The following is a 24,797-nucleotide window of genomic DNA, read 5'->3' on the forward strand; positions in this document are numbered from 1 at the left end:
TTTACTCTTTCTATTTTAACTCTTTAAATATTAATTTTTTAAATCTCGTATCCAAAAAAATTGCACCCCTTATATTATCAACGCGTACCCAACCAAATTATCAGCCTTGGGCCCTCGCCTAGGACAAGATCCACTGCCTGTTCGCTCACCGACACAACGCGCGCACGCACGCAAAAGAAGTCATTTTAATAACTATGTTGTCGGTGGGGTGACCTAAGAGGAATTGTGAATATTTATTTATGTTATAAAAATGAACTTAAATGTTGGCATAACTATTGACCCACTTCTTTTCCTTTAATTTTTTTATTCCACATTATCGTCATGGATTTTAATAGACTTTAATGCCATATTCATTACTTTTTACAATTTTCTTAAATTAGTTTCTAAGTTGTACGTTCAATAACTTTGTTTAATCATATTACTCCATATGAAAGTAACACTTGAGAAATTTAAAATATAAATATAATTGACGTCAGAGGAGTATGAAACATGAATCATGCTTTTGATTAAAATATAATTAAAATGCGAGGAAAAACAATGAAATGATCACAATTATTCACAATACTGTGACTGACACTAATTCCTATAGAGATTATGGTGCGTCAATCAATATAAATTAATCTACTATGTAATTTTTAATATTTTTATTATTTTGATCTGTAGTTTGATCCGAGAGCTATAAACAATTAAACATGCTTATGAATGAATATGTGAAAATGGAATTTGGATTTTATTAATATAAATCCAAAAAAACACCATTTCAACAAACTTCATCAACCAACTTTTTAGCTCTAACAAACATGATTCCGATGCTAATGATTATTTAATCCATGTAACTTGCATATTAGTATAATCCAAAAGAAAATTAATGATATGTGATACATCAAGTTTGGACTTTTATTAATATAATGATAATATAATCCAAGTGGGGAGTGAAATTTTTAATGTATACGTATATTAGCATAATGTGTATGACTATCTGATTTATATTATTAGCATAAAACGTGAACGAAATTGCTACACTTCATCTTTTTTTTTTCCCGTTATCTACTCTATTTGGAGTAAATAATAGTAATCCAATATATTACAATTGATCATAAATTATTTATCAATTTAATATATTAAATATGGTTTTCTTTCTCTAATTATTTGATTTTATTATATAAATTTATTTATTAAATTACAAAAATAACTCTGTAATAAGTTATAACTGACATTACTATAAGTCTATAACTGATTATGTTATGGCCAAATATTATTTTCCAGTAATAATAGTAGTAGTATGACTTAATTGAAGCCGGGCCCATAAAGTATGAAAAGTTGGAGTGCAGCACATAAATTCAAATTCCAATTTCTCACTTTTTGACTTATCTTTTATATTTGAAATTTCATTGAAAACTAAATGCCTTAAGCCTCATCCACGTTACTTGACGGCGTTATTACAAGAAAGTAAATCAAATTTATTCAACCTTGTATTAGCTATAAAAAAATGAAATTTTATTATTCTTTAAACACGTGTTATGTTAGTTGGATGTTAAACTAACAAAAGGTTAGCTTGTTGTAAAATATTTAACAAAAGTTAGAGGGATATAAAGGTTATAACTTATTGCTTATTTTTTTGTTTTTTAAGGTATTGAATAATTTAAATTAAAATATATTTACGCACAACATTTATTCAATCATTATCACAAAACTTCGATTTATTTACATTGTTTGATACATAATACATCCTTCAAACTTTGACTTCTCAATCGAAGATTAAACACCTTATCACGTCATAAATTGTTTTTGGAGAAAAACATTGATTTCCTTTTTCAAATTTCAAACACTATCAACACATTTATTGAAAATATTGAATTTAAATACATTTGTCTTAAAAAAAGAAAGAAAAAATTCCCATGAATAAATAAAAAAAGAAAAATAGACAAATAAATCAGCAGCAACGGCCCGACATTAGCGGCTTCGAGATTCGAGAGAGAGGGCTCAAAACCTCCATTGGTTGAGAGAGCGCTGCGAGTTGCGCCCACGTTTGCTCGTCCTGGATTGTGGCAGCGGTGAAGGAAGTTTTTTTTTATCCAATTCATTCGAAGATCTTGTCGCCCAGATCGGGAGCAGAAAGGAGGAGGAAATTGAATCACATTTGTGAGAAATCTCTCTTGTTTTTCAACAAATTGAGCTCTGTTTGTTTGAGATTCATTTGGATTGTGATATTTGGCTCGATCCGCTTGTTTTTTGCTAGTAATCTGTTGATTTTAGCTGTTTTTTAGTGTTTCTGTTTTATCTTTCACTGAATTGAAGAGATTTGGGGGTTTTAGCTTTCTGCAATTTGATTTATGCAATTAACATATGTTGTGTGAAGAGTTCTTCCCGTTCCTTTTCTCTTTTGGATATATGCCTAAAAATGAATTTGATTTTGCAGCATTGTTGAGCAATTTCACAACCAATTAGCTTTTTCTTGGAGTTGTTTTCTGGCTGTTAGCTATCATATTCAGTTGTGATGGATAGAAAAGTTTTTGTTGAAAATTAGGGATTTGGTTGACAGCCTTAGCTTTATGTTGGTGCAGGCAAATGGGGAGAGGTGTTGTAGGTCTTCGTATTGATAAGAAGACGAACAATGAAAGATCGAATGCCACCGTCCGTGTTGCTCCGAAAGCAGTGCCCGAGAAATCTGGAAAGAATGATTATGAGGTGAAGGATAATGACACGAAAGCTAGAGTTCCGGATGGTTTCGATGAGAAACAAGACGTGCTAGGGGTGAAAAGCACCAATCACCAACCCGAGGAGAAGATTATTAAGGCTGATGTTCACAAGTCTCCTGAGAAATCGCCAGCAAAACCTGCATCTGCTAATGGTTCTGAAAGCAATGATTCGGGTGCAGATGTTTTGCCCAAGTCTCGTGATTCACTTTCTCCAGGATCAGCAAAGGTGAGTGTTTCCTCTTTAAGTATCACATTAGTTTCGTATGTATATTCCCAGTTATGTCTTTGGACTTCGTTATACATTGTAGTATAGTGGTTTCTGATTGTTTGCATCGTGATTGACATGCTAGTTGTTTCGTTATGGCTTAGAGTCTCTAGCAAGTATCGATTATTGGATGTATGTTCATTGTTCCACATAGTTATTGTATTTTTCCTTGTTGGTGTTCTATATATGCTATGTAAGTATAATATTGATCGCGGAGATTCAACTTTCTTGCTGATGATGTCTGTTCCTGTTCCAGCCAATTGCTCATTTGTCTTCAAGGAAGCTGATGCAGCCTCATTGCAAAAATTATAATGATGAAGAAGATAATTGGTCTTTGGCTTCCTCGTATCCTATGGCTGCATTTTTCTTTTTGCTTGATTGGTTTTGCACGCATTTTCTTTTCATTATTTGAAATTTAGCAGTACAGCTGCTGTGCTCTCGGCCTCTTTGCTTTTATGTTAGTTCCTTAGCATTTGTAGTACTGCAACTTCTGTAAGGACGAGAGTCACAGTTCCGGTTGCTCCAAGATTCAATTGTGTAAACCGTTTAGAGAGGCGTAAGGAGGTACTTATCATGCTGAATGAAGTCGAATATCGTATTGTTTCTAGTTCCTTACGTTTCTTATCATTTCTCTCCATCTTTGTTTCTTAGTTTTACACTAAGTTAGAAGAGAAGCACAAAGCCTTGGAGAAAGAGAAACTTGACTATGAAGCTAGAACCAAGGTATGGCTTCCCTCTGTATTGTATTCCTTTTCTCGTCCCTCTTATTCGGGATTATTAGAAAATTCCTGTTATAACCTACATCGGTATATGTAGGAAGAAGAACAAGCAGCAATTAAGCAGCTTAGGAGGAACATGATGTACAAAGCAAATCCTGTTCCTAGCTTCTATCGTGAAGGTCCTCCACCGAAAGTCGAGCTAAAAAAGGTATTCATTTTCCTACAGAGCTTTGCTTGTTCTACATAAAATGACTGATTCATGTAATTATGCCAAGGTAAATCGTTTTTGCTTCTTGCAAGTTCGTGTCATTTTGGACTAAATATGTTTATACGCAGCTGCCTGTCACCCGTGCCAAATCACCAAATCTAAGCAGGAGAAAGAGCTGTGGTGATGCAGTCAAACCGACTCCTGAGGACAAGGTATCCAGTGGACGAGCATCTCGTCACAGTGTAGGCGTCTACAGAGAAGGCAGAGCTTCTCCTCTTCAGAAAAAGGCCTCTCCCGTCACCCCTAAGGGTAAGGATCAAACTTATGCGCGAAAGGTGAATGGATCGAACAAAGCCAAGATTCCTACGAAGCAATCAAAAGAGACGGTCGAAAATTCTCAAGCAGAAGAGCAGGGGAATGCTGCTGAAATTGCAGCTCAATCTTGAACTTGTATTGGTAGTTGATAGATTTATAAGTAGCTGGAAAACTCTCTTCTGTTTCCTCATGTTTGATCAAAATGTTTGTATGTTTGTGCAAGTCAACTTTGTTACATGCACTGACTTGCCAAAGGCGATGCCTAAATTCTGAGCTGTATATTTTGTTTAATTTATTACTACATCCTATGCAGCTATGCTCTTACATGCAACACAATACAGTTAAAAGTGAAGATGTGTCTCTAAGACCTAGAGTTGAAAAATCAACAAAATCAAAACTAAGATGAAGCAAACCTACGACACAACAAAAACTTATGTTACAACAATGTCAGCACCTACTAGAAAATTTAAAATTGAAGAGAATTTAACCATTTCACATAAAATTGTCATCAATTCAAAAACAGTGAAAACTAAGATTCAAACTCTTTCCAAAACAAGTTCTAAGAACATAAAATTTCGACAATCATTATCTCAATCAAACAAAGTGAAATCCTCTTGCCAAACAACCCTACAAAATCACCACACAAGAATAAAAATCTCCCAACACCAACACACATGCATGCAATGCTTAAAATTGTAATTCTACATTAGTAAGACATTACCAACATAAATAACTAGATACGATACAATACCACGACGCGAAATAGGTTGTGCTTGAGACTCGATTGATTTGGCTCTGTGCTACTAAGAGTACACGGTAAGCAAAATGGGTAGTAGTAATAAAGTTTACGCAGCACCAGACTCCTCGAACTGAGTGGTGCACACAAAGGAAGCAGGAGCACAAGTAGCAAGACGATGAAAGATGTACTCATGGCTAGCATAGTGATTTGGAGCCACCTGAGTTTGTTAAGAACTATGGTAACTCCAGCTGTGAAAGCCATGGACATCATGATCAGAGCCACCCCGAGCAAAGGTGCCGCTACTTGAAGGGCAATGACTACAAAGGTAGTATCACCTAACTGAGCCCAAATCAGAGCAGTGACTGCAAGGATTGAACTATACATGCCTATAGTGTCGCATAGAACAAAAATTTGGAACACCGTGTCTCTCCACATCGTTGCCATGCCCAAATCAGTGCCAGTTTCAGAGCTAATGTAGCCACCGGGCATGGTGAAACCAGCTGCAAAAGTTACTGTTGCGACCAGAGTTGCCACGACCAAGAGAGTGTTTACTCTTTCCTTATAGACTTCCATGTGGCCACTCACCATTCTAGTTGAACCTTTTCAGTAGGAGATAGGTTGAGGAACAGATACAGCTTTTAGGGCAGCCCAAACCAAACGCTGTAACCACACAAACATATCAGAGTAAAGGTCAATTTTGGTTCAAAACATTCACTTTTTGATAAACAGGTCCATAACAAATGAAAATGTCACCGAAATAGTCCTTTTTTTACGGTTCCGTCAAAAAACTAACCATCAACGCTAATTGCACAGTGGTGTGACCGTTAGTTTTTTTTTTACGGAACCGTAAAAAAAGGACCACTTCGACAAAGATTTCATTTTGGACCAAATTCGTATTTTGGTCTTATGTTTAGGACCAAATTAACCTTTACTCTTAATATATTAAGAATGTTGTTGTGACAGAATAGAACAACTGTGCAATCGAGACAAATAGAAGCGTAAAGAGACACACATTTACGATACGATAACGATACAAATTTTCGGTATCGACCCAACCCTTGTAACATACCTGCCTAAATGAAGGATTGCATGCCTTTTTCTCATAAGCAACATTAAGAGCAGTCATTCCCTTGTTGTTAACCGCCATAAAGTCAATCTTCTGGTCCCATGTTAAGCAATTGAGTATCTTAGGATGGTCATTCCTACAAGCGATATGCAGGGGCGTGTCTCCAAATTTATCCTTCATGTTTACGGGGGAGTTTATATTTGGATTCTTGAGAGCAAAATTGAACACTTTATATCTTCCACTCCGAGCAGCGATATGTAGAATGTTACGACCAGACTTGTCAAGCAGATCATCTGCTTCGGGGATATCTTGAAGCAACGCACAAATGATATCAACGTGGCCTTCCAATGCTGCCAAATGAATAGGTAGTTTACCTTTTTTGTCTCTTCTAGTTGCATTGAAAGGATAGTTTTGTAGCAAGTAATTTGCTGCTTTTAGGTGACCCAAAGATGCAGCAAAATGAAGAGGATTTCTTCCTTCATTGTCTCTCATTTGGATTAATCCCGGCTTAGCGTTGATTATTGCTTCTAAAACAACTGATGCACACAAAAAATAAGAACTATAAATAACCAATCTATCCATTTTATTTTACATTTACCAAGCAAAGATGGTATGGAATCATTATTAATGAATAGTTGAATACATACCTATGTCCTTTCTCTCAATTGCTGCTTGGATGGAAGATTTATTCTTGAAAAGCAGGTTTAGACGCCTCTCGTCCGTGCATTGTGCGAGAATAGAAGAGACGCATTCTACAAGACCGGCTTTCGCTGCCAAATAAACCGCAGATTCTCCGTGCTTGTTTAGGTGATATGACAGCTCAGAATCTTGTTGGATAAAAAAACTTGCAACTGATTCCCAAATTCCCAACCACTGATTAATGCTTGATCCAAGGCTGTGTTTCCCATCTCATTCTCTGCCATAAGCAAAGCACTCTTCTCTGTCTCATTATGAGAGATGATTCCAACAAGGGCTTCTACCATTGCTTCATGTCCACCCTTTGCTGCAAGATGCAACACCGTCTCTCCACAGATATTCTTGGCTGAGACAAGAGATGGTTTCGTACTAGCTATGAATTTCACTATATCTTGGTTTCCATGTTTGGCTGCTACATGAAGAAATGTGTTTCCAATAAGGCTTAACCTTGACAAAATATCGTCTCCGGAATCTCCCGTTGAAATTCGACGAATAATTCTTTTGATGTCAGCAAGATCTCCATTTTTGGCTGCTAGATACAAGTCAAGATCCTTGCACATATTTGCATGCACATACTCTTCTTCATGGATCTAAAGTTTGAAAATCCAAAATTAAAATTATGAAAAATATGCATGGATATAAATATTTAAATAAAGTATTATAGGGCTAATTGTTAAATAAATGGCGAAAGATGGTCAACTTTTGGTCCGTCTCACGAAAGAGGTCAACTTTTGGTTCGTCTCACACTACTTAAAAACCGAATTATAAATCACGAAGTTTGTTATTTTTACAATCATCACATCTATCTCTTTTTCGGTGAAATGCACGAAGATGTGACTACCAATTTTAAACAAATAACCATTCATATGAACATGTAACACCCTAAGAAGAATATGACTTAACATTCCTAACATAGTCATAATACTGTAACATGTTTAAAATTGGTTCCAACAACATCATGTATTTCGCCAGAAAGGAGACGGATGAGATCATTGTGTAAAAAATTACAAACTTCATGATTATAATCATGATTTTTGATTTATAATTAAGTTTTGCTAAAAGTGAGGAACGGACCATAATTTGAACATCTTTCGTGATTTATTTTGCAATTTGTCTTATATTATAATTATAACTCATTTTTTTAAATAAAAATCAGTTTTATGCAAAGGGAAAATTGTTATAAAAGAATCATAAAGTTTGGTCAATCCTAGTTCCGAAAATTTAAAGTTCAACTTGAAAATGTTGTGAAATGAATTCGTTCTCAATCATCCCTGGGTAAAAATTTCTGGTCACCTACATGTAATAATGTTCATATTTTGCAACCATACAATATTGTTTTCTTTATAAATAGACAACATTGTTTAATTCATTAATCAGCAGTGACAACGTGTCAATTTTTTCGGCTAGCATATCAGGTACAATTTCACCAAAAAGTTTCATCATTAAATATTGAGAACAAATCCAAATATTTGACTTTTTGGCTGATTTTCAATATGCTTGGACGGATTAAAATTTGACCAAATTTTATTACGCCCTCCGTCCCACTTTAGGAGTCCCGGTTGAGTTCGACACGGATTTTAATAAATCTAAAGGAAAGTTGGTGAAAAAAGATAGTGGGATGTGCGTCCTACTTTTATATATTAGTTTTTTAATAAAATGTGAGTGGAAAAAGGTGAGTGGAATGTGGGGCCTATTACCAATTATGGAATATTCCAACTGGGACATCCAAAAATGGTAAACCGGGACTCCTAAAGTGGGACGGAGGAGGTATTTTTTTTCAGAAATTTGCCTAAGATAACTAATGGATAACCTAAGGAGCGATCCAACACCTAGCTTGGTCTACGTTGAGAATGTCCAGGCCGGACCGATGAGATCATTAGGGTGGGTTTGATAATCAAATTTTAAATTCCATAAATATATATCAACATTTTTTTTTAATTTAATGGAGTACTTTTATTATTTGTAGTGTGTAAGAGTTGTTGCATGCGGTGGAGGACATTATGGGTAATGGGGTGTGGGTTATGGATGGTTTTAGTTCACGTGATCAGACTCCTAGGGGCTTAAGGCCCTAATAAACTCATTTTTAAAAATATTTTCTTCGATAAAATTTTGAATTTATCTAAATTTTTCTAATTTTTTAAAAATATTTCTTTGATAAAATTTTTAAATTTATCTAAATTTTATGTTAGTTGTTATGCCGAAGCCTTTATTAATAATCTAAATCACTTAAAAATTCAATTAATATTTGGTAAACGTAGCCCCCTACACGAGTTTTTTTCTGCATCTGCCCCTGATCGTAAAGAAATACTATGTGACCCTATTCTATCAAAGACATAAATCAACAAGAAAAAATGTGCTATGTGCTTACTCCTGGTTCGGGTAAGTTCATGCTTGATTCCGACCTATGCCATTCATGTTCAACCTCTGCTTCGATTTTATCTGAAGATTCCTCCTCTTCGACCAGATTCTCGTTCTGCTTCGACAAGCTTTTCATCCTTTCTACTTCTTGTTCGTTTAGCATGAAAGAAGAAGATGAAACTCGATGAAGCATAATATATTTCCCTTGAATTTAAAGTGCAAGGACTACACTGAGAAATAATATAAGAGTAAATAGAATTTCAAATAAAAAAATAGGCAACCGATCAAGAGATAAGAATAGATATGACTATTAAACTATCCATAAAAGAAAATAGTATGATTGTATTTCATCATGACATAATTTTCGGGTTTATTTAAGATACATGAGTGTATCTTTGAAAATTAATGTTTATTTGAAATAAATATTAATTTAAAGGCCAATAAAAGAAAAAAGGAGTGTTGCTAAATTTGTTTATAATAATACTGAAATGATAAAATAAAAAAGAGAGAGGGAGAAGATGAAACCTGATGAAGCAGAATTACCCTAGAATTGGAAGTGGATGGACTGAAAAACTGTGATGGCTTCAAAGTTCAAATATCTAAGGCCAAAATATCAAAGAAACTCTTGTTAAAACTTTAGAATTGGTCATGGTGTCCAAAATAATTTTTTCCGTTTTTACCCCTCAACCTTAAAAGGGTGTAAATGTCTTTCTTCTTCCCTCTTATTGTCGTTACTTTTTGTATTAATAAAATCTCTCTCTCTTCTCTTTTATATATATATATATATATATATATATATATATATACTCTTTATCAACGAAAAACAGTCTTAATTATTTTGTTATTTTTTAGTGTTCACGAAAAATAGTCTTATTTCGTCACTTTTGAATGTTCACGAAAAATACTCGTATTTCAAAAATTAAAACTTTCCCTCAAATTATTAATCTTGCATTCCTAATTATTTACAATTAATTTGTACTACCTCTTTCCTATATTAGGAGTCATATTTACTTTTCTGCACTCTTTTAATAAAAATGACAAAAAATAGTTAGAGTGAAGAAATAATGAATTTGAAGAGAGAATAATGTAGAGAAATAAATGTGACTACTAATGTTTTTTCTTTTTATTTTTTATTTTACCAATTTTTTATTAAAATTGTATCATCTACTAGTATATTTTTTGGTGTTAAATTTATAATAAAATGTGCGTTGAATGAATCTGTAAAATATAATGTTCACCTAATTAAAACAATAGAAATAAAAAAATATATTTTTAATTGTGAAATACTATATGGAATATTTGAATTTGTTTGGATAGAGTATGATAGATTTGGAACGTTCAGTGATTATTGATGTAAATCAAAGTGTTCCCATTGCATCGTTTTAAATACAGAATGAACTCATTTTGACCCGTTGTCGGATAAAAAAAGACAAGAAAAAAAAGGGAAGGAGGGAATAATAATTTCCCATCCTGTCCTGTCACATTAAACGGTTCCTCAGGTTTGCATATAACATGTTCATTATTTTAATTTCATGTCATATGTCATTGTTGGTTTTACTTATTTTATCTATCTTTCCTTAATTTTGAAATGACCCGTTGCGGATAAAAAAAGACAAGAAAAAAAAAGGGAAGGAGGGAATAATTATTTCCCATCCTGTCCTGTCACATTAAACGGTTCCTCAGGTTTGCATATAACATGTTCATTATTTTAATTTCATGTCATATGTCATTGTTGGTTTTACTTATTTTATCTATCTTTTCTTAATTTTGAAATGACCCGTTGTCGGATAAAAAAAGACAAGAAAAAAAAAGGGAAGGAGGGAATAATAATTTCCCATCCTGTCCTGTCACATTAAACGGTTCCTCAGGTTTGCATATAACATGTTCATTATTTTAATTTCATGTCATATGTCATTGTTGGTTTTACTTATTTTATCTATCTTTCCTTAATTTTGAAATGACCCGTTGTCGGATAAAAAAAGACAAGAAAAAAAAAGGGAATGAGGGAATAATAATTTCCCATCCTGTCCTGTCACATTAAACGGTTCCTCAGGTTTGCATATAACATGTTCATTATTTTAATTTCATGTCATATGTCATTGTTGGTTTTACTTATTTTATCTATCTTTCCTTAATTTTGTGCTTGTTTGATAGCTTAGATAAGATCAAGATATATGATTTATATACTTATATGGATTATTTGGCTGTTTGGTAGATAAAATAAGGTCTATGTTAGGCCATTAAAGTCCATCTTAGCCCGCTGAGACCCAGAGCAAATTAGTTCAAATGAGTAAATTATTTAAGAGCATCCACGATGGATGCCCTAGTGGAAGCCCTAGTGAGAGCCCTAGTGGTTGCCACGTCAGCATGCTCTATCTTTCTGTAATGGTGGAGCCCTAGTGCATGCCCTATCTCTTATCCACTTTTCATTTCAATTTTAAATCATTATTTTTTAATTAAACTAAAACACCAAAATATATTATTTTAAACACCACAAATGCAAAAATAAAAAAAAATAAAAAACATTACTTAATTGAAAAGTGAAACTACATCATACTTAGCTAAAAAAAACTACATTAAAATTAAAATACTAAAAAAAAGAAGAAAAAACCAAACTAGTCATCTAAATTCAACATCTGGACCAAATTCTTGATCATATTCTTAGTCCTCTGTCGGGCTTTCGGATCGGTTTCTTGACGAAGGCTGTTTTGGGCGTCAAGTATAAACCTATACTCAACCACCTCGTGATAACCTCCGAGCTCCTCGATCGCCCTGTCCATGAGCTGAGCAGATGGAGGAGGCGCAGCCTGCGGGGGGCCACCGATCCAGACGCGCTCGCCTTCGCCTTCCCTTTGGCCTGGGCTTTGGCAGCCTTGGTACCAATGGGACGTCTAAAAGTAAACGTAGGCGTGCCAGAACTCTCTTCCGACTCAGCGTTCAGATCCACAGGAGATGGGCCGCTGCTCGTGTAACCGCCAGTGGCGGTGGTCTTCGTCCGCTTCGCAGCCGAGTGTTAGAGTTTGTATACTAGAAATCACGTTTCGAGTGATTGAATACTGTAAAACTCTTATTTTATTTTCCAATAAATAAAACAGATTATTTTTGTCATAATGTTGTTATGTTTTACATTTAATGGATGTTAGTGCATGTTTAAATGTATAAGTTAACTTAACAAAGTCTAAGTCTTTGTTTTAGTAGACCGGTTGTGGGCGTCGTCCACTTTAAGGTAATACGGTCAGTTCTAAACAAAGAAAAAGATGAATTTCACAACCTAGATGGAATTTGACTATCCATCGAGAAAGGTTGCAATGTCAGTCCGCATATTTCTAAGCCTTACTGAAATAAGGTGACATTGGTGTGGTATAGCACTGAACGGATCTAACAACAAGACTTGCCTTAGGCTATCTACTGAAAGGCGAGGTCTTGATAAATATTTATTTCTTAATCAATGTAGGTTAGCATTGAGCATACGGTATTGATCATGCACTGCTTTGACTTATCAAATGGTGCGGGTTTTTTCGTAACCCAATTATCCTGATATATTGGGTAGTGGTGATCGATATCTAGCGGTGCTAGGATTGCTATTATATTGAATCGTGCGCGAGCTGAGTCTCGCTTGATAATGTCCTCAAGAGGAGCGCGAAACGAGGTTTTATTATTCGGAACCTAGCTAGTTGGAGTGTGATTACTCTATGAATAATAAATAAGCGTTTCATGCTAAGTCCACTCTTGGAATTAATAAGAAGTTAATTAATTAAGTCAATAGCAGACATTAATTAATTAATGGACATTTTAATCTTAAGCACGGGAAATGAAAGTTAAACGGAAACCCGGATTACTTGTAATTTCGGATTTGGATGGGGAGAGTTCAATATTACTTCTGTAGTGGCTGCTCGTAATATTCCAATTATAACTTATATTAAATTGTGGGTTCAATTTAATTAGTAAAAAGTAAATTGGATGAGCCCATATCCAAAGCCTTCCATAGATCCCTGTCTGGGCCCAAAAGGAACTTAATATAAATAGGAGAATAAAGGAGACAGAAATAACAAAATTCTCATTATTGTTGTTTTTCGAAAATTCCACTCCTAAGCTGAGGAGAATTTCGAAATTCCCTCCTATTCCAAAAGGGATTTCTTCTGTCTTCTTTATTTAAGTCCTAGTATTCTAGTAAGATCAGCCCACACTGATATTGGGATACAGTTCGGGAACCAGAGAGAAGATTTGTGGTTTAGTACTCAAAGCATCACGTGGAGAAGAAGCTAGCCATCTTCAATTCTTTGGAGAATTAATAAGGTATTTTTCTGCTCCGTAGAAAAACATGTTTTAGGTTTCAATATTCTTAAAACATGATTAAATTCAAGTTATGAGCATGATACATGTGATAATTACGCGAATAGGTTTTGTCTAAATAATCTGCTAAATAGATCTGATTATTATGTGATTGATTTATTTGCATGCACTTCCGCTGCCAGCACCTTCACCGAGGATCCAGCCGGTATCCCTTCGTTGAACTTCGCCTTGTCCTTCAAGATCAGCCAAACATTGTACAGCTTGAACTGCCCGAACTACCGTTGGTACTCGGACAACGACTTGTTGAGGACATCCTCCATGCTCCCGTCCCTGTTCCTGTTGTAGATATAGCAGAAGTTGTTGACGTGGAGCTTGATCCGATTCCAACACTTGCGCAGCTGAACCTTGGTCCGCTTGAACCCCCACCTCGGTTTCACCTCGTTGTAGCGTTCCTCAATGCGATCCCACATCCTGGCCGAAGTCTGGTTGTTGGAGGATATCGAATCCTCCGATACATCGACCCAACACTGAGCCACCTTCAGGTACTCATCCAACTCGTAGTCAGTACGCCCTGTTGCGTACTCCACGTTCGGCTCGTTGGGTGAGAGTGGGACTGGGACCGATGGCGCCTTTTCTTTCCGCGCCATCTTCTTCTTCCCTTTCTTCGGCGGCGGCCGCGCAGGGGCAGGAGGTTGCCCACAACTAGGCTCCATCTCCTCAACCCGATACTCCTTGGTGCCGAAAAACGGATCGAACTCAGAGTCGAAGACGAAAGTGGATCCTACAGATCTGGGTGTCTCAACCCGGTAGTCTTCGTGGCCGGGCCACCGCCACCTTCTCCAAACATGGGCATATCGTCGACAGTATGGGGGTTTGGGTATTGACTCAGATCCATTGTTGAAAGTGTGGATATTGAGAGAATATAGAAGAGAAAGTGAAAGGTTTGGTGTTTGAAAAGTGAAGAAAATGGAGTATTTATAGTGGTTTAAATAATTTAAAATTTTTAAAAAAAACGAAAAACATCGGGCACGGGCTCGGGCGCGCCCCTGCAATGAGCGACCGATTTCAAGCCCGATGGATCGGGCGAGAGATCGGTCGCGATCGACGCCTGCAATGGATGCCCGATCATGCCCGAGCGCGATCTCGCCCGATCGGGCGTAGGATCGGGCATCCATTGTGGATGCTCTAATAGCCCAAAAGAATGAGATAAGATCCTTATCTTAAAGCTTATTTTAATTAATTATCTTATACTAATTTAATAATGCCTACCAAACATGTTATAACTCAAGCCTCAAAATATATTATAGGATTGCTCTAACACCTCATCTTGTCACGTTATCCTGAAATATTTCGTGCAAGTCACAACTCTAACAATTAATATATAGTATTTCAAACCTCAAATCATAACACAACCTAATTATTTTATTTCATCCTTTTAAAATTACTATCCAAATTCATACTATATAATATTTTTAATTTCATTATTTGTATGTAATTCAAAAACTCCAAAATGGCATTAATTCAACAACGAAAATTACATTAAACTTAAATGTTGGAATCTGTTGGTACGTGACCAAAGTTCTTCAATGAATTTTTTTCGAAGGAAGTTATGCGATTGTACTTCGCACATAGAAACATGTCAACCCTCAAAATTGAGACGGCACACCTTGACATAGGGGTTTGGTTGCGAAATCAGGTTAGAACCAATTAACTTCTTCGTATGCGCAATCAATTATGTCGTTTCCTTCTAATTTTCTATAATCATGTTTGCCGATATAATACATGCATGATGATGTTGGCAATCCACGATCGATGCCACAATTAATACACATATCTAGAGGAATTTAGAAATGTATACGAAGAGACAATTTTCTATAAAGAGTTATTAAGTAGGATTATGATACTACTCATTAGTTATCTAACATCTTTTTCAGTTTCCTATAGAAGATACCTATCAGGTCAACCTTATGAACAAGGGATCAATAGTCATTTTGTAAGTGGAATAAAAGCCGATAATTTTTTTTAAAAAAAATTGAAAACTAGTCAAATCAAACTCATCCAAAAACAGCTTCTAAGAACATAAAGTTTCCAACACCATTATTTCAAATCAAACAAAGTGAAATCCTCATACCAAACAATCCTACAAAAGACCACAAGAATAAAAACCAGCAATACATCACACGTGCAATGCTTAATATTCTAATAACACATATAAATACGACATACAGCTAGATAATAGTAAGACAGTAATGTATTTTCTAATACAAGAAGTGTCATTACCTCCCTATTAGTAGATTAAAGTACATACCAACACAATTAACTAGATACGACATAGTGCCACAATCTGGAATAATTAAAAGTGCATACCAAACATAAATAACTAGATACTATGATACAGAGCCACAATGTGGAATAGGTGGTGCCTCAGCCTTCAGTGATTCGGCTTTGTGCTAGTAACTAATACGAGCAAGCAAAATGGGTAGTAAGAAAGATACCGTAGTATCCGACTCCTTGCACCGAGTGGTGCGCACAAAAGAATCAGGAGGAGAAGCAATAGGGCAATGAAAGATGTACTCATGGCAAGCACAGTGATTTGGAGCCATCTGAGTTTGCTAAGAACTATGGTAACTCCAGCTGTGAAAGCCATAGACATCATGATCAGAGCAACACCAAGCAACGGTACCGCAATGTAGAGGGCAGAGAAAACTAAGGTAATATCACCTAACTGGGCCCAGATGAGAGTTGTGACAGCAAGGATTGAAGTATACATGGCTATAGTGTCGCAGAAAACAAAAACGTGGAATACCGTGTCTTTCCACATCGCTGCCATGCCCAATTCATTGCTAGTTTCAGAGCTAATGTAGCCAGCTGCAAAAGTTACTGTGGCGACCAGAGTTGCCATAACCAGGAAAGTGTTTACTCTTTCCTTAAAGACATTCAAGTTGACATTCACCTTTCTATCTGAATCTGAATTTTGAGGAACAGATGCAGCATGTAGAGCAGCCAAAGTCAAATGCTGAAACCCACACAGAGATATCAATATATTAGGATTGTATTCTTTGCAAAAAGATGGGGAAATATATGTATTCCTTTGTTTTCCATCAATGAAAACACATTGTAAGATAGTTAACTAACTGTACATACATACCTTTGCAAAAGATAGTTTATGTTTCCTTTTTTCATAAAAAACATCAAGAGCTGTCATTTCCTTGTTGTTAACCGCCTTAGTTTCGACCCTCTGGTCCCAGGTTAAGGCACTGACTATCTTAGCATGATCATTCCTGGTGGCAATATGCAGGGGCGTGTCTCCGGATTTATCCTTCATGTTTACGAGGGAGTCGAGATTTGGATTGTTGAGAACATAATGGAACACATTATATCTTCCACTCCGAGCAGCAATATGTAAAATATTACAACCAGACATGTCAAGCAGCTCCTCAGCTTGGGTGGGATACTGAAGCAAAGCGAGAATGACGTCAACATGGCCTTCAAGTGCTGCCAAATGAATAGGCAGTTCACCTCTTTTGTCTCTTCTAGTTGCATTGCTCTTACATTTTTGTAGCAGGTAATGTGTTGCTTCTAGGTTACCCAAATATGCAGCAAAATGAAGCGGTTTTCTTCCATTACTGTCGCTCATTAGGATTAATTTTGGCCCCGCCTTGATTATGGCTTCTAAAACAACTGATGCATGAAAAAAAAAACACAATGAGTGTTACCATTTTCCAGTGAATAAAGGCCAAAACTGATCTGAACATATGCCAATTATTGCATACCTATTTCCTCCCTCTCAATTGCTTCTTGAAAGGGTGATTTATTCTCGAAAAGCAGATTTAGGCGGCTCTCATCCGTGCACTAAGCAAGAATAGAAGAGACGCATTCCACAAGACCAGCTTTAGCCGCCAAATAAATGGCAGATTCTCCATGCTTGTTTAGGTGATATGATAGCTCAGGCTCTTGCTGGATCAAAAAACTAGCAATTGATTTTTGATCTTGATGCAAGGCTGTGTTTCCCATACCATCCTCTGCTATCAGTAGATTACGCTTCTCTGTGTCGTTACGAGAGACATCTCCCACAAGGGCTCTTACAATAGCTTCATCTCCACCTTTTGCTGCGAGATGCAACAGTCTCTCCGTTGAAATTCTTGGCAAAGATGAGAGATGGTTTCACATTGGCTATGAATTTCACTATATCTAGGTTTCTATGTTTGGCTGCAACATGAAGAAATGTGTTTTGAATAGGGGCTCAACCAAGATAAAATATCACATTCAGGATCTGTATTGAAAATTGTTTTGAACTGGTGGAGATCACCACTTATGGTTGCTACATATAACTCAGATTCCTTGTCCATCTTTGCAGTCATAAGCTCATCTTCTTTACAGCATCGATTAACCAAAGATTTTATCTTTCTTCGATTAAATAAGGATTTTATCTTTCTCCGGTTCTGGGTCATCATCTTCAAATCATCAGACATCACGCTTTGGGGTACATTGAGAGCCTATTCCAAGAAATGCAAAAAATCCCAAGTCAAAATTATGAAATATAGGGATGTGATAAAAAAATATCTCAACTTCTGTGTATCAAAAATATCAATATAATGGCATAAGTATATCAACACATCCTAATAACTATCTCAACTATGTGTATTAAAAATATCACAACATAATGACATGAGTATATCAACCCATGTGTAGATTATAATAAAAACTAATTTTTATATCCAAGCTAAGCCAACTAGAATTATAAATTACAGTGTTTGCTATTTTCACAATTATCACATCTATCTCTTTTCGGTGAAATACAAGAAAATGTAGCAACCAATTTTAATTAAATCATCATTCATATAAACACTCTTCTCTGCATTATTCTATCTCTTACTTTACCATTTCTCTACTTCAACTATTTATTTACAAAACGAGTGCTCAAAAGTAACTGGGACTGCTAAAGCGGGACGAAGGGAGTGTCACCCTAAGACCATCTCCAACTGTACACCAAAACTCATTTTTGGTGTAGATAATTTATCCAACCATACACCAAACTCAAACCCATTTTTGGGTTTTTTAATGGAATAACACCAAATATGGTGTTTACTCCAAAATTTTGTTAAAGAAATACTCAAAAATGGTGTAAATTTAAAGATGGTGTAAATGGTTGTAGTAAAACTACTTTTTGGTGTGACATATACTCAAAAATGAGTTTGAGTTTTGCGTAAATGGTTGGAGATGGCCTAAGGGGAATAGGAGTTAACATTCCTAACCTAGTTTAATAATTTGTTTCGCCAGAATTAAGTTTTCTAAAACTGTGAAACGGACCAAAATTTGTTCTTTTTTCATGATTTATTTGACAATTTATATTATACGGAGTATCACTTTTATGGTAAATGGAGTGACAAATTTTACAATTAAATTTACTAATAGTACAACATATTCAGAAAGTAATATTATCAACATTTACAAAAATATACTTCATTCAATTATATATATATTTCAAAATAATAAAAGATAGCAAAGTACATTGCCTAAAAATAAATAAATATTCCAAAATAATCAAAGATAGCAAAGTAAATTACATAAAAATGAGTAATATTGGAAACTTTAGAAATAAAAGGGAATAATTTGAAACAGAAATACCTGTTCAATTTTGCGATGGAGGGAGTATGAGCTTACTCCTGGTTCGGGTGAGTTCATGCTTGAATCCGACCTATGTCATTCATGTTCAACCTCTGCTTCGATTTTATCTGAAGATTCCTCCTCGTCGACCAGATTCTCGTTCTGCTTCGACAAGCTTTTCATCTTTTGCACTTCTTTTTCGTTTCGCATGAAAGAAGAAGATGAAACTCGATCGATGAAGCAGAATATATTTAAAGTGCAAGGACTGGACTGAGAAATATAAGAGTAAACAGAATTTCAAGTAACAAAATAGACAACCGATCAAGAGATAAGAATGATCAAGAGATAAGAATAGTCATGACTCCTGAACTAACCATAAAAGAAAAGATGATTGAATTTCATCGTGACATAATTTTCGGGTTTATAAAGAAGCATGATTGTATCTTTGAAAATTAATGTTTATTTGAAATAAACATTAATTTAAAGGCCATGCAGCTTATAAGAGAAAAAAGGAGTGTTGCTAAATTTGTTTATAATAATACTGAAAGTGGATGGACTGAAAAGCTTGTGCTTGCTTCAAATATATAAGAACCAAAATTTCCAAGAAACTCTCGTTAAAACTTTAGAATTGGTCATGGCGTTTGAACCTTTTATTTTCCTAAATTTGAAAAACCTGCATCATGTCTACGTAAATTGCAAAAGATATCATTTGAAGTCATTTCCCCCTTTTTTTTTACCCCTCAGTCTTAAAAGGGCATAATATTTTTCTTTTCCTTCTTTTATTGTCGTCGCTTTTTGTATTTATAAAATCTCTTATGTTGTCATTGTAGAACGCTCATGAAAAATAGTGATGCAGAAACGTATGAAAATGACTGAAATGGTAGATAAAGAACTCATTTCAAAACTCAAAAGTTTCCCTCAAATTATTACTCTTGCATTCCTAATTTTTTTTTATTCTATCTTTTATTTTACCAATTTCTTATTAAAATTGCATGTTAATAATTTTCGATATTAAATTTATAATAAAATATAAATTGAATGATCTGTAAAAATGTAAAAACAAAATAAAATATTTAATAGCGGACGTAACCAAAAAGAAATATATGCATGGAACATTTAACTTTGACCGGAGAAGTGTGTATGATTTGGAATGTTGAGTCACTATTATTATTATATGAGTCAGAGTGTAGCCCTTGCACTGTTTTGAATACCTTTTTTTTTTATTGAGAAGAATAACTCATTTTGACCCATTGTCGGATATAAAGATGAAATGAACTCACATTGTCCAATAAAAAAAAGACAAGAAAAAGAAAAGGGAAGGAGCTATTTGAACTTTTGCATTCATTTAGAATTTAGAAATTACAAATCAAATCTAGTTTCACTATTATAAGTTAGAGTGCAGGACGAATCATTTCTGAATAATTGTAATCTATAGGGCCCGATCGGCGGCCCATTTAAGGCCGAGCAAGGGCCTATTATCTAATTCGTTGTAAATATTTTGTAGCCCAATCTATACCTATACTAATATAAAAGCCGAGTTTTGGGCACAATTTTAAATATTTATTAATTTTGGGTGTCATTGCAATTAATCAAAATTTAATTTTAGATACAACTTTAAAATCACATACGGCAGTTTCATATGTCCTGTAATCCACTATGTGCATTAATTTTCCCAATCATCCGTTTATGAATACTCCATGTATTATGCAGTAGTATTAATTTCCGCACTCACGCATTTAGAACATTCAAATAAAAAATTAATTTTCATTAGTATAATGTATTAAATACACACATGACTATCAGCCTTTGAAATTATATTAAACTTTATTCCAATTTGTAATGTATAATATGGAATAAAATAGTTTTAAACTTAGGAAATTACAATATTTTTTAATCTTATTGTAAGTGGAGTAAATGAAAACTTTTGAAATATTATCCTAATTAATTTATAAAAAAGAGTACTATAGATTTTTGTAATTGAATAACTGAAAAATCATATAGATTAAACACGTGGGTAGCAAGATTTATCAATTAAATATACTTACATGATTGATGAAAAATGGTGACACACAAAAAATATTGTTATACACCAATTTTAGCGCCCTTGAACGTTACAAATTTCCAAACTTAATTGAATCTATCGTGCACGTCTTTTTTGCAAATATAATTTGCATATTAATGATTAAATCAATGTGATGCCGTTGCGCAATTAAATTTAATATTAGTAAATGCTAATAATGCCCAATTATTTCACTGTTTTGCTTCATATATATATTTAAATATCGAGTCCTCATTTTCAACCTCCATTTTTATGATAATTTTCTTTCAAGTTTTCTCTCTTTTGTTCTTTTCTTAATTGTTTATGTTTCTAATTAGGTTTATTCACTTTTATGTCTTCTTTTAGAGCTTAGGGATTATGCTACGAATACAATTGATATGACACTGGAATAAAAGAGAGAGCAATGAAAGGAGGAAGTTTTGTGTGGCAGCAGTCTCCGTATTTTTTGAGGGTGTTATCTTTTCTATTATCTAAATTTTGTTTTGTTGTCCTTTTAATGTGCAAGGCTTAATGCAAATAAGCATGCACTCCATGTCGACGATATTGAAAAATGAGCATTAAATGGCACCGTCTTGCAAGGTTAGTAGTACATGCGATAACAACACAAATAGGATTCATGGTCCATGATGTCGAAATGGTGCTCATATCTTATTGTGTTTCCGTTTCTTATCAATACTTTATATGTTTGAAAATCTAATATAACCATCTATTACTTGTGAATCCTGACATAATCTAATTTAGACTATTTCATGTTTGGTTTGAACATTGCAGAAGATTAACCGTGAGGCAGAAGATGGAGGTGCTATTAAGCGTGAAGAAGAGGAAGTTGTATATCATTTATTTAACCTCGATGACTCTACTAAATAGAAATAGGTCAATTTGTTAGTTAACTTAATTCAATTAATGGGTTTCAATATAAATTAGCTCAATTTATATAATTCAATTTATATTTGTAATATAAATGTATTTGGCTAATTAATTATTTAATGCTAAGAAATTATTGTAGAAGGTTTTAGGTCTTAGAGTTTTGGGTTTCCATAATTTTCTATATAGATTCAGGTTTTGAGTTTTAGCATATGGATTTGGGTTTCCATTTATAATATTTTGAAAAAAAATAGGGAATTATATGTAATAAAAGGTAATATTACTTTTAAATATTACTCCGTACTATATATTAAAAGCACATAAAATACATAAATAAATAGAATTATATTATTTACTGATTATCTTATTCAATGTATTTCTATGTGACTTGTACTAAAAATAGAGTACATATTATATGGATATCTAACTTTAACATACGAAATAGTATATCAAAATAATGTTGGAGCAATATAGAAAAATTAAGAAAATTAGTTAATGCAAAATAAATATAGAATGACCTATTTATATAGGTGACTAATGAGAAATCAATTAAGAATAAATTATATAATGAAAAATAGAATTATAAATATGTAACATAAGAAAGAGAATAAAATCTCAAATTTTTATTACACGAATGGATTAGGACATTGCCTAACCAGTGATTAGAATTATCATTCTGATAACCTTTGTGCACTGATAAGTATGTGTACATTATTAAGTAGAGTGATAAATGAATTAAACTATAATTTATGAATATATGAATTTATGAAATTTAAATTCTTATTTCTGTAATTAATATACAAAAATTTAATTTAATTTAATTTTAGGTTTATTACTTATACACAATATTTGTGTATTATATTCCATATGAATTTCTTAAATTTATTACTATTATTTTGTAGTATTAGATTAAATTATTGCATACATATTTATTTGTATTAATTTCTTTATAGCATGTAGGTATTGCTTAATTTTTTAAAATTTAGATAAATATACAAATTAATGATCCGTGCATAGCACGGGTGTTACACTATTTAATTCTAAAAGCCCACATATAAACATCCAATTTTAGCCTATTAGTCAGTTTCTATTCTCGATCTTATTTTGTCTAACAGTTATAGAAAACTAATAAACTTGTAATCAGAATAAATTAACATAAAGAAATTGACTCTGGTACGTTTATTATTCCATATCTTTTTCATATCTCGTATTATTATTTGGTTGCATTATTTAGTTAGATATTTAGGGATTGCATATCTTTTTCATATCTTTTGTCTTGCTCATTAACTTAGTATCCCTATTATAAATAGGGCTATTGTTATTCTCATTATTCAATCAATGAAATCATAATTATTTATCTTTTATCTTAGAATCCTATCGACATAGCAAAGTTCTCTGCGACTTTCTTTAGCTTCTTCACTTGATAAGGGTCCTTCCCTTATCAGACTCTCTCACTGATTTTTGGCTTGATAAATAAAATAAAATCCTCTCTTGTAATACTCCCTCCGTCTCACTTTAGGAGTCCCGGTTGAGTTCGGCACGGGTATTAAGAAATATAAAGGAAAGTTGGTGAAGAAAGATAGTGGAATGTGGGTCCTACTTTTATATATTGGTTTTATTATAAAATGTGAGTGGGAAAAGGTGAGTGGAATGTGGGGCCTATTACCACAATAATGGAATATCTCAACCGGGACTCCTAAAGTGGGACACTCAAAAGTAGTAAACCGGGACTCCTAAAGTGGGACCGAGGGAGTAATAACTTTTGTTAAGAGTGTAGTCGTCCAAAATATGAGAGGGTAATTAATAAAGTAGTTGGAGTGACAAAATAAGTTTCACAACAATGTGGAAAAACATAAGGTTATTTAGAGTTCGCATCCAATTAAATACACCCTCTGATGATGTTTTGCGATATAATACATGCACGATGATGTTGGCGATCCACCGATGCCACAATTCATACACATACATAGATGAATTTAGAAATGTATACGAAGAGACAATTTTCTATGAAGAGTTACTCCATTGAGTAGGATTATGACATTACTCATTAGTTGTCTATCATGTTTTTCACTTTCCTATAGAAGTTACCTATCAGGTCAACTTTATGAAGAAGGGTTCAATAGTCATATTATAAGTGGAATAAATTCAAATCAATTTTTAAAAAATGATAAATAAGATTCGATCTTTTCCAAAACAGATTCTAAGAACATCATGTTTCCAGCACCATTATCTCAATCAATCGAAATTGAAATCTACGTACCAAATAATCCTACAAAACACCACAAGAATCAAAATCAGCAACACCAACACACATACAAATGCTTAATATTCTAATTAATTGAAGAAGTGTTTTACCTCCACATTGGGAATTTTCGGCCCCCTCTCTCTATAGGGAATTCAAAAATTCCATTTTATGTGTTCTTGGCATTCTTGTCTTTTCCTTCACGATCCTTATAATTTCTAAGAAATTCCTCCCACAAGGAATTTAGATCTATAGAGTTAAAGGTCATATGTTAGAAGATCTTTGGTCTTGCAATCATATTCAAGCTTCAAGATCTACACGTGGAGAAGTAGCGAGCCACTTCGATTAATTGGAGAATCACAATTGTAAGTATTCAACATCATAATTTAATTATAAATTATGTGATTAATTGCGTAATAATATGTCTCTACATGTTCAAGCATGAAATTGAATCGATCCACATAATCTCTTAAATAGATTCTTTTGTGAATTTATTTAATTTGCTTATGCTGCGATTTCCCAAACAGTTGTATATCCAAGCTAAGCCAACTAGAATTATAAATCATGGAGTTTGCTATTTTCACAAGTATCACATCTATCTTTTTTCGGTGAAATACATAGCATCATTCATATAAACATGTATTACTCTTCCTAAATTTGTTTAAAA

General features: G+C 34.0%; 3 protein-coding genes across 3 annotated transcripts; 1 reads left to right on the plus strand and 2 right to left on the minus strand.

The window, feature by feature from the left end:
- The first annotated feature begins 1,928 nt into the window (after window positions 1-1,928).
- LOC125216960 (protein WVD2-like 2) lies at window positions 1,929-4,522 on the plus strand. The gene is made up of 7 exons (XM_048118751.2): window positions 1,929-2,142; window positions 2,565-2,925; window positions 3,221-3,309; window positions 3,444-3,528; window positions 3,616-3,687; window positions 3,781-3,891; window positions 4,020-4,522. The coding sequence occupies exons 2-7, from the start codon at window positions 2,569-2,571 to the stop codon at window positions 4,335-4,337; spliced, it is 1,032 nt and encodes a 343-aa protein (XP_047974708.1). The 5' UTR covers window positions 1,929-2,142; window positions 2,565-2,568; the 3' UTR covers window positions 4,338-4,522.
- A 1,026-nt stretch (window positions 4,523-5,548) lies between these two features.
- LOC125209944 (uncharacterized) lies at window positions 5,549-9,201 on the minus strand. The gene is made up of 5 exons (XM_089066592.1): window positions 9,076-9,201; window positions 6,857-7,297; window positions 6,659-6,809; window positions 6,015-6,547; window positions 5,549-5,605 (listed from the first exon to the last, which is right to left on the minus strand). The coding sequence occupies exons 1-5, from the start codon at window positions 9,199-9,201 to the stop codon at window positions 5,549-5,551; spliced, it is 1,308 nt and encodes a 435-aa protein (XP_088922718.1).
- A 6,333-nt stretch (window positions 9,202-15,534) lies between these two features.
- Window positions 15,535-19,476, minus strand: LOC148930732 (protein ACCELERATED CELL DEATH 6-like). The gene is made up of 4 exons (XM_089067849.1): window positions 18,987-19,476; window positions 17,132-17,854; window positions 16,507-17,039; window positions 15,535-16,374 (listed from the first exon to the last, which is right to left on the minus strand). Exons 3-4 carry the CDS (start codon window positions 16,993-16,995, stop codon window positions 15,790-15,792), a joined length of 1,074 nt encoding a protein of 357 aa, XP_088923975.1. The 5' UTR covers window positions 16,996-17,039; window positions 17,132-17,854; window positions 18,987-19,476; the 3' UTR covers window positions 15,535-15,789.
- Between the last annotated feature and the right edge of the window lie 5,321 nt (window positions 19,477-24,797).

This window comes from Salvia hispanica, chromosome 3 (genome assembly GCF_029641045.1).
Source record: "Salvia hispanica isolate PSC_SH4W2 chromosome 3, Shi_PSC_v1, whole genome shotgun sequence".
In the NCBI taxonomy this organism is placed as follows: Eukaryota; Viridiplantae; Streptophyta; class Magnoliopsida; order Lamiales; family Lamiaceae; genus Salvia; species Salvia hispanica.